This window comes from Tenebrio molitor, chromosome 4 (genome assembly GCF_963966145.1).
Source record: "Tenebrio molitor chromosome 4, icTenMoli1.1, whole genome shotgun sequence".
Lineage (NCBI taxonomy): Eukaryota > Metazoa > Arthropoda > Insecta > Coleoptera > Tenebrionidae > Tenebrio > Tenebrio molitor.
The window spans coordinates 3,040,407-3,054,461 of NC_091049.1; the positions used below are offsets into that span (position 1 = coordinate 3,040,407).

Genomic DNA, 14,055 nt, shown 5'->3' on the forward strand with positions numbered 1-14,055 from the left:
TCTGTCAAGCGTGTGTTTAAACGTCGGTAACCATGACGACCAGTTAGCGCCCCCTGATCAGCCCCCGCGGGGTGGCCCACCGATGGAACTTTACCTTTGTTTACCGTTGCAAAACGCGAACAAAAGAACAACACAAACAGAACGTGTCTTCGAGAGAGATCAACCAGTCCGGTGCACTGCATAACGTCAAATTCCGAGAAGCGGGCCTTGACACTCCAGACCCCGAAATCCCGTTATCCGGACTCACCTCTGGAACGCAGAGTCCTCCGGCGTAATCCCTCGGGATAAGGCACTGACAGCGAACACAACGAAACTGAAACAAATGAAAAACGAACGCGCGCCGAGAGACACCACCTGACCGCGGACGTGCGGGGAACGAACTGACGCGTTTGTTTTCAAAGCCACCGCAATTCTCACCTGCGAGCTGCGCGCGCGGCGATCTTCGATTGTTTCGAAAAAATATTGATCGCGTCGTTGCGGTGGGTCGTCATGGTGATCGCGGTGACGGCGAAGATGGACAAGGGGGCTGCCGACATGGACATGGAGATGATGGCGGAGGCCGAGCTGGACCGGCTGCAGAGACAGGTGGGTGGAGCGCCCCCCTGCCATCTGAATCCGATTTTTGCTTCTGTGTAGTACCGGATTATGGAGGGCGACCGCAAGGCCTTCCTAGATGAGATCACCAACAAGCTGAAGAAACAACGACGAATCATCGCGCGCTTGCGGAAGGAGAAAGACGACTTGATGGGTGACATCAGAGTGGCCACTTGCGACGGTCAAAAGCGCAAGGACTCCAAGATCACGACCAAACTCGACGCGCTCCTCCAGAAGCACGAAGAAGTGGTCGGCCAGGTCCAGAAGGAGAAGTTCAGACTGGAAGAAATCGAGCAACAAGTGAAGAAGACGGAGAGGCAAGTCGCGAAGATGCGGTTGAAGGAGGTGACGGAAGGAGAGTACCGGGAGAGGATCAAATCTGGGCAAAGATCCATCCAGATCTTGGAGAACAAACTGGAAACCACCATCAAGAGATTCTGTGGAGTCTTGACCGAGAACAAGCAGATGAGAGAAGAAATAGACCACTTGCTGAAGGAGAGAACGCGCTTCAACGCCATCTGGGAGAAGCTGCTCTCTGACTTGAATACGGGGAAAAAATTCATGCTAGATCTGGTGGAGCAAGCGACTCTAGCTTACGACCAACGAGAGGAGTGGTGCTCAAAACTGCAAGCTCTCAAGATTCGGGCCCACAACGACGTCATCTCTCACACTCAGGTGAGTCCCAAACCGTCCAGACCTGGTCCCCATTGACTTCTCGTAGGAAATGAGAGAGATGCAGCGCCAACTAGACCACGACGGCAAACTGAGAGAATTCTTGACGATCAAAGGACAAAGGAGAGTCATGCGAGACTTGGAAGAAAAGGAAATGAAGAAGAAACAACAAGAGAAGGAAGATCTAGAGAGGCAGGTCAAGATGTACCAAGAGACTCTCGATAAAATTAAAGAGTTTTGTGAAGAGAACGACATCGAGAGGATCGCGGCCAAGTATCTGAAGCAAGAAGAAGAGAACTTCGCCCTGTTCAACTACGTCAACGAGCTGAACCACGAGTTGGAGGTGTTGGACGAGTCGATTGAAGAAATGCAAGTGAAGATCGACGAGCAGAAGGAGATTTGCGAGCAGAAGGCTCAGAAGGAGAAGGAGACGATGGAGAGTTTGAACAGGGCGTTGGAAGCGGCGACCAAGAAGGCAGATGAAGATGAAGAGATTCTGAAGCAGACTGAAGCGGAGTTGGCGCAAATCTTGAGAGGTATCGGAGGTGTCTTCGAGCTGATGGAGTGTGACTGTGCCCCGATCTTGGATCTTTTGGGTAAAACAAGAATATTTGTTTATTTGTACACAGAATTTTTTCCAGGGGAGAATCCAGAAGTAAATGAAGATAATGTTTTGATCTACATGGGTTTGATCGAGAAGAAAGTGTCAAGTTTGATCACTACCGTCTATTTCAAGGAGAAATCTGTAAGTGTCGGTTGTTTTCTGGTCACTCCACTACAAGAGTGTTTTCAGCTGATGAGGAAGAAAGCTCGATGAGTCTCATCTAGATCTAGTTTCTAACTGTCATTAATGTCATTTTTTTAATAAACTATTACGACTGGTTGTTTTTTCTTTTTTGTGTATTTTTGTCCGAAATGATTCCCACTGTCGCTAAAGTAAAGAAAGTGACCGAAGAGGAGAAGCACCATCAGGAGCACCTCCAGGAGCAAGAACTGTGCAAGCTGCGTCGCGAGGTTCGCGTCTTTTGACAGTTGCGTCAACGGTGAATTTCCCAGTACATTATTCTAGAGCAAGAGCGCGCCCGGAGCCAGTACACCGGATGGACCAAAATGGCGAAGGCCACCAAGGTGGTCAACATCTTCAAGAACGAGTACGAGAACATTCTCAACGATTTGGCTGTGGCGACGGCTCCGGCGAAACAAAAGAGAGACGTGAGACGCTTCGACCACTTGACACACCTCTTGGAACAGTACGACTTCTACTCCGAACGCGTCAACACCGAGAAGACCTACATGGTGGAAGTGGAGGGGCAGATCAAAAAGGTAAGAGGTGGAAGAGCGTGGACACTTGATGAGGTGTCAACAGGTGGCGAAAGACGTCCACGTCTTGAGGAAGCAACAGATCACGGACAGACAGTACGAAGATAGAGTCCACGCGGCGAGGAACACTCTGGAGACTCTGGAGAACAAGCTGGAGGTGCAGACGACGAAGTTCAACCAGATCGTGGCGAAGAACAGGGAGTTGCGAGAAGACATCGACCACTGCTTGTGGGACAGGCGCAACTTCATGAGAGTCTGGAAGAGGTTGATCGACAAGCTCAACACCGGCAAGCACATCATGCTCGACTTGATCGAACAAGCGAGCATCGCCTACGACCAAAGAGAAGAGTGGTGCAACAAGCTCCAGTTGTTGAGGATCACGGGACACAAAGATCTGCTCATGAACATCGATCAGATGAGGAGGTACAATCAAAGAGTGGACAACGCGATCAAACTGCAAGAGTTCTTCAACACGAAAGGCCAGAAGCGCGTGATGCGCGACTTGGAGCTCAAAGAAAAGTTGAAGCGGGCCGAGCTGAAGAAGAAGCTCGAAGAGAAACTGAAGCACTACGAGACGATGATGGAGGACATCATGGTGACCTGGTAGCGCTGTCAACAATACTCACTTGAAGTGTAGATGTTTTGCAGCGAGAGCGAGGTGGAGGTCATCGCCCGAAGGTACTACAAGAGAGAAGCAGAAAACTTCATGCGGTTCCAGTTCGTCATCGACTTGATCTCGCAGATGGAAGAGGTGAACGACCAACTGGGCTATCTCTGCTTGCACATCGACGAGCAGAGGGCGCTGCAAGCGGCGCGGGCGGAGCAACAAAGATTCCGGCTGGAGTCTCTGGAGGAGGATCTGGGCAACGCGCAAGGAGTGACGCACGAAGCCGAGAAAACCCTCGAAGAACACAACGCGAAGCTCGACGAGATGATGCAAGGAATTCACCATCTGTTCAAGTTGTGCCGGTGCGACATGGACCCTCTTTTGCAACTTCTCGGTGACAACTCGACCATCAGATCCTACAACGTCCTGCTCTACCTCCAGATGCTGGAGAAGACGATTCACTCCTGTCTCGTCAGAGCCGGATTCAGAGACAAGACTCTGGTCAGTCAAGCTCGGATGAATCGTCGCATCATCTAACTGATTGTTTCAGGCGGAGAAGAAGCCTCCTCACAAGGAGATGATACTGAGTGACGAGCCAATCTCCACCAAGATCTACTCGATCGAGAAGATCGTTCCAGCACACCCATGCGCGCTGTCTGGTGGTGTTTTTGTTGTCTTGACAGTGTTGACGGTGTTGTTTTAGGTGTGTGGAACACGAGATGGTTTCTGATGTTTTTGATTGCGCCCAAAGGGCGTGGAGCAAAAGGGAGGCCAAGCATAGGCTCCAGCAGCGTCTGGAAATGCCGGATGGTCTGGTCAGGGTCCATAAAATATCGAAATGTCAGCTACCACAAGCGAGACACATACTGCAGCAGAGGTACGAGTGACGAGAGAAGGAAGTTGTAGTTTGTAGGTTTAGTGGGAAATAAATAAAGATAGAGAGAACAAGATAAGTGTTTTATTTGGTTGGGTTTAAAAAAGAAGAAAGGGAGTTTTTGGTTGGTTCTCTTGCGGTGTTGTTGTTTTGGGTTTCTTCTGTTTCCAACACTACGATTCTAGAGATGCTTGGTTGAAACATTCGGTTGTTTTAAGTAAACGTCAATCATATAATTTTTTTCTTTGTATATTTTCGCATCCAAAATGATGAAAAAACTGGTTTTGACGGAAGAAGAAAAGTATCTACAAAGTCAGCGCGTTCTTGAAAAGGAGTTGACAGCGTTGAAACGTCAGGTCAGTTTGTTCTTCGCAAATGTCGGGAGTCTTTTAGAGTCTTTGGATTTTTCAGTACATCGTACTAGACAGAGCTTGTAGTCACAGTCAATTTACCAAGAGCAGTCAGCTGGTAAAAGGAGACAAAGTCCTTGAAATTTTCCAAAAAGAGCATGAGAACATACTGAAAGACTTGACTAGAGCAGTAGCTCCTGGACGAATCCGGGAAGAAGAAAAGGACTTTGATCATCTCTCTGGACTTTTAGAAGACTACAAGGAGTTTAATAGCAAGGTGACAAAGCACAAAATCTACATAGAAGAAATAGATGGAGAGATTAAAATATGTCAAAAAGCGGTCCAGTTGTTACGTAAGCAACAAATCACCGACAGACAATACGAAGACCGGGTTTGGGCAGCCATCAAGACAGTCCAAAAACTGGAGAACACGCTGGAAACGCAGATGATCCAGTTTGGTACGATCTGTACCAAGAACAAGCAGTTGAGGTCCGAAATCGACCATCTTCTGTGCTTGAGACGAGTTTTTATGACTCAGTGGCAACGACTCATCGACAGATTGTCAGAGGGCAAGAAGATCATGCTGGATCTGATCGAACAAGCCACCATAGCGTACAATCAGAGAGAAGAGTGGTGTACCAAACTGCAGATCTTGAGAACGAGAGCTCTCCACGACTTGACGTCCAACTTGCAAGAGATGCGAGAGCACAAGAGGAAACTAGATGACAACCGCAAACTGAGGGAGTTCTTTTTGACCAAGGGACAAAAGCGCATCATGATGGACTTGGAACAGAAAGAGAAGGAGAAACGACAAGAACTGGAACTGAAGCTTCGCGAGAAGCTAGATACCTACCGACACATGATGCTGGACATAGAGGTTTGAGGAAGTTGTCGAGTTGGCACTAGTTGACCATGTGTTTCAGCACTTCACCAAAGAAAGGAAAGTCCGGCAGATTGCAACGAATTTCGCCAGACAAGAAGAAATCAACTTTTCGAACTTCAAATTCGTTTTGGAAATGATCAAGGAGATGGAAGATATAAACGACCGGCTAGGTTTCCTCCACTTGGACATTGACGAAAGATATATCCTCCACGAGACCAGGATCCACCAGCAAAGAAAAACCCTGGAAGAGCTAGAAGACGTCCTGGAAGAAATCGAAGGGGAAGCCAGCGAATCCGAAACTAAGCTCAAAGAAACCGACGAGATTTTCAACGCTCTGGTGCAAGGAGTGTCGCGACTCTTCGAAATGTGCAAGTGCAGCAAAGACCCTCTTCTTAGACTTCTCGGAAACAATACTACCGTCAAGTTCTACAACATCCTGCTCTACTTGGAAGTCCTCGAGCAGACCATCCACCAGTACTTGATCGCAGCTGCGTACATAGACAAGACAAAGAAGGTCACAGACGAGAAGAAAAAACTCTTCTACAGCGCAGAAGACAGACCCGTGGTGTATCCGATCGACAAGATCGTCACCTCCACTCCGTGCTCACTGTTGATCCACAAACTCCTGTCTTTCGCTGTTGTGACTTGCTCTTGGTTTCAGGTGTGTGGAACACGAGATGGTGTCTGACGTGTTCGACAAGGTGCAACATGTCTGGTCGAGAAACGACACCAAAACTAAGCTGAGGATTCGTCTCAAGCTACCAGGAGGCCACTCCAGGCTGCACACCATCTCCCACTGCCAACTACCAAAAGCTCGAAGACTCATGCAGAGAAGATACGAATAGCGTACCTACCATAATCTACTTTTAACAATGTACATTATTTTTAAGTTTTTTTTCCGTAAATATAGTGCATTTTTGTGATTTGTCCTTGACTGACCTGTCAATCTGTTTCTTTTGTTTGTTGTTACTTGTCATGTAAGTGACATTGTGCGTTCTTGTGTTAGTTTGCGCCCGAGTTAGGTTTTTTCGCGGTCATGCCCCGTAAATCGTTGATACCTTTGACAGATGAAGAAAAATTCAAGTTGCAAGAACAGCTCGAGCAAGAGCTGGGATGTCTGCAACGACAGTACAGTCTTTTAGAGAAAGACCGCCACCAGTACGCTTGCGGTATTAAACTGAACAGACTGAACAAGATCGTTAACATCTACAAGAGAGAACATGCGAACATAGACACAGACTTGGAGGTGGCCAGCGCCCCCGCGAAGAAACGCATAGACGCCAAAGATACGGAACAGTTGAGTAAACTCCTCGAGGAGCGCGATTTCAACGAAGAAGAGGTGACCCACGAGCGACAGTACATACTCGAGATCGATGGGCAGATCAAGAAGGTCGAAAAAGAAGTGGTCAAGCTGAGGTCGCAGCAGATCACGGACAGACAACACGAGGAGAGGGTGTGGGCCGCGATGAAGACGGTGGAAATGCTGGAAAACAAGTTGGACGTGCAGAACAAGAAGTTCGGGGTGATCTGCGCCAAGAACCGGGAGATGAAGAGGGAGATCAAGAGGATGCTGTGGGAGAGGGACATGTTCATGAGGATTTGGAACAAGATGATCGACAAGCTGGTGTTGGGGAAGAAGTTCATGATGGATCTGATCGAGCAAGCGACGATCGCGTACGACCAGAGGGAGGAGTGGTGTTCGAAGCTGCAAGCCTTGAGGATCAAAGCTCACTACGACTTCATCTACCACACCCAAGAAATGAGGGAGTTGAAGAGGAGACAAGACAACAACAAGAAACTGGAAGATTTTTACAACGTCAAGGGACAGAGGAGAGTGATGAAGGATCTGGAGACGAAAGAGAGGCTGAGGAGGGCGGAGAACAAGGCCAAGCTGAAGGAGCAGTTGGCGCTCTACCGCAACTACATGGCGGACATCCTGGTACAACTTTCTGTCTCGATTGGTTTCTTCAGTTTTTATTTTTGTCCCGACAGGAGTTTACGAAAAAGTCGGAAGTCGAAGCCATCGCCAAGACTTACTACATCCAAGAAGCCGAGAACTTCAGTCTGTTCAAACGTGTCAACAACCTGATAGGAGAGTTGGAGTTTCTCAATGACGCTTTGGGCTATCTTCACGAGGATATTGACCAACAGAGGGCCACGAACAATGCCAGACTTGAACAGCAGAGAATCACCATAGAAAATCTAGAAGAAAAACTAAGCGACGTGGAGAAAGCTGTTAAACACTCGGAGGAGGAACTCAACGACGTTGAGGAGTACATCAGTAAGATGTTGGCCGGGATCGACTCCCTTTTCAAGATCTGTCGTTGCAACAGAGACCCGATTCTTCAACTTCTTGGTGACAACACGACCATCAACGTTTACAACGTCTTCTTGTACCTTGAAATGGTAGAAAAGACGGTCCATCAGGCACTGGTTGACGTTTACTACAACGAGAAAGCTGCGGTTTGTTACATAGTTGTGTGGTGTTTGATAATTGATAGTTGATGCTTCTAGTTTGATAAGAAGAAGATCACTGGTACTAGTAGAATTGTCAAGGACGATCGGACTAAAGGAGAGCTTGTCGACGTGGATCAAGTTGCAGGATCTAATCCTTGTCCTTTGTTGGTACCGTTCAACTGTTAAACTCCCAGTTCTTCTATTTCTTCTTTTTTCTTAGATGCGTCGAGTACGAGATGGTGAGTGATGTGATCGACACGTTACAACACGTGATGAGCCGACGTCAAGTGAAAGCAGTTCTTAGAGAACGTCTGGTAACAACAGACATGTCAGTGAAGATTCACAACGTTTCGGAGTGTTACTTGCCGAAATCGCGCGAGATAATCCAAAGGAGGTACCAGTAGATGTGGGGCAAAGACCATTGTAGATCACCAATAAATTTCAATCGAAGTAAACTGTGCATTCATTTGTTGTGTCAAAATTTTTGACAAGGTTCCAGAAAATGGATCAACTTAAAGGTAAAGTGGTAAATGTGGTCCTGACCATCCAGGAAGGCAAAGGAATGGATTCCATAAAAAATTTAACGTTTATCTCGGCCAATTTCAACGGAAGAATACTGGAATCGGATCCTGTCAACGCCGAGGACTGTCCATCCTTCAACACCAACCTCATCTGGGAGATCGAGAAGAGAGATCTTCGGAAAATTCGCAGCTCCAATCAACCCCTAAGAGTGGAGTGCTTGAGCGTCGACAATCAGAACCGCAGGGAAAAGTTTGGACACGTCCTCCTCGACTTGCGAAGCGCCCAAATTGTGGAAGACGCGGACCAACAGGTGCCCTTCAGGTGGCAAAAGATGATCGGAGTGAGGAACAAGAAGCGCAACTGTTTTCCGGAGCTGTACTTGTCTTTGACCATTCGCAGTCATCTAGAAATGCAGCAGCAAGAGTCGTGCGAAGAAGTCTGGCAACCGGAACCAAGAGTCGAGGGGTCAATCCCGATCAAGTATCTGGAGGACGGGTACATAATGGTGGGGACGCAGGAAGAATCCATGGAAGACTATTCTCTCAACATCTTGATCAAATCCGCTGCCAGTCTTGACTTGTTGCTTCCAGAAGTGCTGGTTTTCCACCAGAACAACAACAAGTACTGCATGTGCATCAAGATCTTTGGCATCCCGATCAAGACCAAGCAGTTCTCGAAGGACCTCCACGAGAAAATCGACTTCGAGGAGAAGATTGTGGTGAGGCTGTTGTCCACGATCAATGTGTTGAAGCAGTTCTTCAAGGAAGAGAAGTTCGAGGTGGGGTTCAACTGCGGCAGCGACCTGCTAGGCGTGACGACCGTGACCTTCGACGGTCTCACCAATCTGAACGAGAAGCTTCTTCTGGGAGCTTGTTTCTTCAGGTTTCCGTCGCCCAACGGCATAGTCCCAGCGAGTGACGACGGCAGAAAACCCTCGCTGTCTTTGGAGATTTATTTGATCAAGAACCGCAACGAGGTCCCCGCGTTGGTGTCAAATCTGGAACAAGACGTGTCCAGAGCTTCGGGGGATCACAGCGAAGAACAAGCCAAGCAAGAGCTGTTGCGGGTCACCGAAGAGCAAATGAAAGAGCTCGAAGAGTGGAAAGAAAGACAGAAAGCGGAGTTCGAAGAGGAACTGCAAAGAACGAGGGAAGAGGAGTTTGCAAAGGACCGCGAAGAGATCGAACTGAAGAAGGCTGACCTGAACGACAACATAAAGAAATGTAAAGAGTTGCAAGAGGAGTTGCAGGAGAAGTTGGATGAGTTGAAGTTGTCGAAAGCTCTGAAGAAGAAGAGGAAATCGTCGTCGGACCTTCTATCGGTGATTGCGGAGAACCAGAAGAAATTTGCAGACTGCGACAAGGAGTTGTTGATCGACTATATTAGTACTTTGCAAAACGACAACGACACTCTGAAGCAGATAATCAACGAGCACAAGCAAGAACTGGACAACATCCAGAAGACCGCTTTGACCAAAGAGCAAACCACGAATCTCCTGCAAGAGCTGAAAGGTTTGGAAGAGAAATTCGAAGTGGCGCAACAGACCAAGACGTATTTCAAGGAGCAGTGGCAGCGCGCCTGCCAAGAGATTCACAATCTGAAGGCCGAAGACTACAAACAGCTGCAAAATCAACTGCGCGAGCGCCGAGAAGAACTCGACCAGCTGGATTGTCTTTGCATAACGGACGAACCCACCGGACTGATCTCATTTTGAAATAAAGAGGATCATATTTTATCAGATTTATTTCTTGAGCCGCTTTATCGACGACCGCCTGTGCTTCTTGTTTAGCTCGTTGTTGAGGGCGCGGCACTGCCGCAGGGTCTTGCTGATGTAGATCAGTTGCTCCTCGACGTCGTCTTTGGCCAGCTGGGGTCCCCTCCTCTTGCGTCGACGCATCAAGACGTACAGGTTCCAGATGGAAGATTTGGTCGCTCGGATGTTGCTGTACTGCTGGCGCGCCTTCTCTTTGATGCGGTACACCAACACCTCCATGTGTCTCGCCCTCCTGCTGGCATCCTCGAAGCGCCCTTGCAGCGCGATCAGCTGCGTCTGCAGCCCCATCACCACGTTGCCGTTCACCTCTCTGTACTTGTCCAACTCGGTCTTGGCTTGTTGGAGCACGTCGAAGGTGTGGGCTTGCTTGTCGGCCAAGTCGCGGCTCAACTCGGTGTAGTACTCGAAGCGGTCGATTATGTCCTGCTCGTTCTTGAAGCCTTCTTCCACGGCCCCCACCACCAACACCTCGTTCAGGTAGTTCTGCAATTTCAACACTCAACTGGGTCCATGGAAGAACCGGTCTCACCTGGTACATCGCGTAGGCGTGAATCTGCCTGTCGAAGTTTTCTTTGCTTTGCTTCAGACCCACCAGCTTCACCTCGAGGTTTTCGATATCGGCTTGTCTTTGCTCCACCAGTTTCTTGTTGTCGTCGATGATCTCATTGGCGCGTTTGCGCTTCTCCACGTTCACCACCATGAACTGGTTGAAGGTGATGAAGTTGTCCTTCAAGGATTGGCCCTCGAAGGCGATGTCCTCCCATTTCTGGTCCAGCTCCTTCCGCTTCTCGATGCACTGCAGTCTCTTCTTCTTCAGGAGGTCTTCGGTTTGGATGAACTCGGCTCGGAGGCGCTCGAGGGTGATCTCGGGGCCCGTCAGCAGCTCCCAAAGGTTCCTAACAACAGGTCATCAATGTCTTCGATGGATTGTCACTTACTTTCGCAGCTTCGTGCAATTTTTCGAAATTAAATAGTCTCGGACGAATTTTTCGGGGTGGATTTTCAAACCCGCAAATTTCACCATCTTGGTTCCAAAAGAAAAGCTACAAAAGGGCGCGAAGTAAACTACCCTAACTTAACATTTAAGCTAAACTGTCACTCATGACGTGCCTACTGCGATGGAGGTATTTCCATATTTGGTGGCGGAAACAAAAGACTGAGAAATGTCACAAAAATGTATTGTCAGTGTCAAATTTCACATAATTTTCTTATTGCCAATTTGCTGCATTTCTGTCGAAATCACGAACGTCTTTGAGAAATTTGACACTGACTATATAAATTTGTGACATTTCTCAGTCTTTTGTTTCCGCCATCTTTGATGAAAATATCTCTACCAAATAAAACACAAATTGTACGTACAGTTGCCTATTTAATTAAATTACAAATTAACAAAGCTCAAGACACTTTAGAAGTCTCCCCTTTCATCGAGCTGAAAGTCTTCTTGGTGGCGGCCTCCGCCTCCGTCCTCACGGCGGTCAGTTCTTGCAGCGTCTTCTTGATATAGATGAGTTGTCTCTCGAACTCTTCCTCGCGGATCTTCGGTGTTTCTTTCTTCCTCCTGCACATCAACATGTAGACGTTCCTGCAGGCTTGCTTCACCTCTGTGATCTCTTTGTACTTCTGCAGAGCGTTGCTCTTGATCGCCCAGACTAAGCCTTCCCAGTGGAGGGCGTTGGTGAGGGCGATCTGGTAGCGAGCATTCAAACCTGCGATGGTGGTGTTGAGGCCCAAGATGCGAAATCTGTTGTCGTCGAGCAGCTTCGCCTACAATTATTACACGATGAGTTGCAAAAGACTTGCACAAAAGAAGGATTTACCGTTATGCCTTTGGCTCGCTCTAACTCTGTAAAAGTTTGTTTTTGGCGTTCACCCAGCTCTCTCTTGGTCTTGAGGAGGGACTCGTATCGATCGATCATGTCTTGGGGGTTCTTGAATTCGATAGTAATCCCCGCCACCGAGTTCAAATACGTCTAAAAGACCCAAATCAACAAGATCTCGCCGAAGAAATCACCTACCTCGTAGTTCTTCAGTTTTTGAATTTCTGCGTCAAACTCTGCCTTCACTTTCTGCAGAGCCGCAATCTCCTCTTGAAGATTCTCAATCTGCTGACTCTTCTCCTCGACCAACCTCCTGTCTTCGATCTGCCTCTGGACCGCTCTCTCCCTCTTGTCTTCGTTGCTTTTGATAAACTTAGGCTGCAATGAAATGTGTTGCGCAAAGCTGAAAACTCACGCTGCTCAGATTGCTGAAGTTCTGTTTCAAGGCCGCTTCGCATCGCTGCAAGTCCTGCCACTCCGCGTCCAGCACGACTTTCTCCTCTTTGTAGAACTTCCTCCGCGTCGCTAGGGCGTCTTCTGCTTTCTTCTGTAGGCGGCGGGTTGAGATGAGAGCCACTTCGGGATCTGCACGGGGCTTGTCCCACTCGTACGCAGGCCTTGAAACTACAAAAATCAAAGATGTGGAGGTGTTGGGGTCGGGGGCTGTTACAACTGGACGTGGTGCATCTCTTTTCGGGAATTTAGGTAATCTCCTATTTGTACGTAAGGCGCGAGTCGAGGATAGGTCATCGTTAATGACCTTTGTTGTGGTTTTTTAGCCATCGGAACACGCGGAACTAAGAAAAAGGAACGCGATAAAAACCTCCTAAACGGAACTAAATGACATTATAGATTAATCGGGTTGCTTGGCGATCATCGATTCAACACCCGCAAGTCGTTCCCCACCAACAAACGTCTTCAAGACAGTCTAATTGATCATTTTCAGCCATTTTAGATATTCAGAAAATCAGAATCCATTTTGAAAAACTCGCAATTATTAAATAACACCCCGAATTAAATTTTCTTTTTGGGTCTGTTATCATCGTTTTTGTGATAATTTTATAATTAATAATAATAATGCTCAAATACGTTTCTGTTAATTCCAAAATTCAGTTTTTAAATAGGACGCCATTTTAGTTCATATATGTACCGACGTCGCGCTGTTGTTCTTTGTCAATCGAATTCTGTCAACTGTCATTCTTGCATTCTTCTCAAGTTTGTATTCAAAGTCAGCATACACGTTTCGTGTCAAACGACTTAAAAAGTAAGAAAAATCTAATATTTCATTCAAATATCTGTACCAATATCCTCCTCGTGGCTTCCATTATTGCGAAAGCTACAAATATTGTTGAAATTATCGACGATTTGCGAGATAATCGTCGATTCGGAACATTGAGGTTATCTCTGTTACGAAAACCGATTTATTTTTCAGATGCGTTACGTGGCTGCTTACTTATTGGCCGTTTTGGGCGGCAAAACCGCACCTGCCTCCGGAGACATCGAGAAAATCTTGAGCTCCGTCGGTATCGAAGTCGATACCGAAAAGCTGAAGAAAGTCTTGAGCGAGCTCAACGGCAAGAGCATCGACGACCTCCTTACCCAAGGTACGCAGACCTCCAAAATCCCTCTTTTTACAGTCTTACGTGATGATTACACACAACACCATCTTTCGTATGAATCTGTGTGATTACAAAATTAGAACTGATCATTTCAAGTTGCAAAGATTTTGTCACAGTTTTGGGACTAGTTTTAACGCGTTTGTGTTTTAGGGCGCGAGAAGTTGGCCACGGTGCCCGCCGGTGGGGGCGCCGCCGCTCCCGCTGCCGCTGAAGCTGCTCCAGCCGCCGTTGAAGAAAAGAAAGGTTAGTGTTTGCAGTGTTGTCTCTTCTTTAAGCTAAAATCGTGATGATTTAATTATACCATCTTTCGTCTGAGCAACAAGTGCTGTCAAGTTACTGTCTGATTGACATTTTAATTTTACAATGTTGGTGGCATTGATTGTCTTCTAATTTTTTTTTTAATTTTCAGAGGCCAAGAAAGAAGAGAAGAAACCAGACTCAGACTCGGAAGATGACGATATGGGTTTCGGTCTTTTCGATTGAAGGGATAACCTTTGTAAAATTAAGTTCAAACTTTGTTTTATAATAAAGACTTTTTAACTAATGAAATTTTTGATTGGTGGGAA

At 47.3% G+C, this 14,055-nt stretch overlaps 8 protein-coding genes across 10 annotated transcripts; 6 read left to right on the forward strand and 2 right to left on the reverse strand.

The window, feature by feature from the left end:
• Positions 1–449: 449 nt before the first annotated feature.
• Positions 450–2,149, forward strand: LOC138129999 (outer dynein arm-docking complex subunit 1-like). 2 transcript variants are annotated; one of them, XM_069046352.1, is made up of 5 exons: positions 450–585; positions 637–1,269; positions 1,316–1,862; positions 1,908–2,011; positions 2,060–2,149. In XM_069046352.1, exons 1-5 carry the CDS (start codon positions 490–492, stop codon positions 2,081–2,083), a joined length of 1,404 nt encoding a protein of 467 aa, XP_068902453.1. In that variant the 5' UTR covers positions 450–489; the 3' UTR covers positions 2,084–2,149. The 2 variants fall into 2 exon arrangements, with proteins under 2 accessions (XP_068902453.1, XP_068902452.1); XM_069046351.1 differs by having other exon boundaries at positions 1,908–2,149.
• LOC138129996 (coiled-coil domain-containing protein 63-like) lies at positions 2,096–4,138 on the forward strand. 2 transcript variants are annotated; one of them, XM_069046344.1, is made up of 6 exons: positions 2,096–2,280; positions 2,323–2,589; positions 2,633–3,181; positions 3,224–3,694; positions 3,744–3,847; positions 3,897–4,138. In XM_069046344.1, the coding sequence occupies exons 1-6, from the start codon at positions 2,182–2,184 to the stop codon at positions 4,078–4,080; spliced, it is 1,674 nt and encodes a 557-aa protein (XP_068902445.1). In that variant the 5' UTR covers positions 2,096–2,181; the 3' UTR covers positions 4,081–4,138. The 2 variants fall into 2 exon arrangements, with proteins under 2 accessions (XP_068902445.1, XP_068902446.1); XM_069046345.1 differs by having other exon boundaries at positions 2,151–2,280; positions 2,336–2,589.
• A 125-nt stretch (positions 4,139–4,263) lies between these two features.
• Positions 4,264–6,223, forward strand: LOC138129575 (coiled-coil domain-containing protein 63-like). Its single transcript, XM_069045882.1, has 4 exons — positions 4,264–4,423; positions 4,479–5,294; positions 5,341–5,909; positions 5,962–6,223. The coding sequence occupies exons 1-4, from the start codon at positions 4,334–4,336 to the stop codon at positions 6,143–6,145; spliced, it is 1,659 nt and encodes a 552-aa protein (XP_068901983.1). The 5' UTR covers positions 4,264–4,333; the 3' UTR covers positions 6,146–6,223.
• A 27-nt stretch (positions 6,224–6,250) lies between these two features.
• Positions 6,251–8,219, forward strand: LOC138128694 (coiled-coil domain-containing protein 63-like). Its single transcript, XM_069044899.1, has 4 exons — positions 6,251–7,239; positions 7,293–7,763; positions 7,815–7,921; positions 7,978–8,219. The coding sequence occupies exons 1-4, from the start codon at positions 6,337–6,339 to the stop codon at positions 8,159–8,161; spliced, it is 1,665 nt and encodes a 554-aa protein (XP_068901000.1). The 5' UTR covers positions 6,251–6,336; the 3' UTR covers positions 8,162–8,219.
• On the forward strand, positions 8,206–10,014 carry LOC138128693 (centrosomal protein of 120 kDa-like). Its single transcript, XM_069044898.1, has one exon. The coding sequence runs from the start codon at positions 8,260–8,262 to the stop codon at positions 9,991–9,993; it is 1,734 nt and encodes a 577-aa protein (XP_068900999.1). The 5' UTR covers positions 8,206–8,259; the 3' UTR covers positions 9,994–10,014.
• Positions 10,005–11,171, reverse strand: LOC138128695 (coiled-coil domain-containing protein 42 like-2-like). The gene is made up of 3 exons (XM_069044900.1): positions 10,992–11,171; positions 10,583–10,949; positions 10,005–10,536 (listed from the first exon to the last, which is right to left on the reverse strand). Exons 1-3 carry the CDS (start codon positions 11,075–11,077, stop codon positions 10,021–10,023), a joined length of 969 nt encoding a protein of 322 aa, XP_068901001.1. The 5' UTR covers positions 11,078–11,171; the 3' UTR covers positions 10,005–10,020.
• Positions 11,172–11,402: 231 nt separating this feature from the next.
• LOC138129749 (coiled-coil domain-containing protein 42 homolog) lies at positions 11,403–12,768 on the reverse strand. Its single transcript, XM_069046053.1, has 5 exons — positions 12,541–12,768; positions 12,286–12,487; positions 12,069–12,242; positions 11,871–12,023; positions 11,403–11,817 (listed from the first exon to the last, which is right to left on the reverse strand). The coding sequence occupies exons 1-5, from the start codon at positions 12,651–12,653 to the stop codon at positions 11,449–11,451; spliced, it is 1,011 nt and encodes a 336-aa protein (XP_068902154.1). The 5' UTR covers positions 12,654–12,768; the 3' UTR covers positions 11,403–11,448.
• Positions 12,769–12,995: 227 nt separating this feature from the next.
• RpLP2 (ribosomal protein LP2) lies at positions 12,996–14,038 on the forward strand. The gene is made up of 4 exons (XM_069046058.1): positions 12,996–13,134; positions 13,303–13,474; positions 13,640–13,732; positions 13,899–14,038. Exons 2-4 carry the CDS (start codon positions 13,303–13,305, stop codon positions 13,970–13,972), a joined length of 339 nt encoding a protein of 112 aa, XP_068902159.1. The 5' UTR covers positions 12,996–13,134; the 3' UTR covers positions 13,973–14,038.
• The last annotated feature ends 17 nt before the right edge of the window (positions 14,039–14,055 follow it).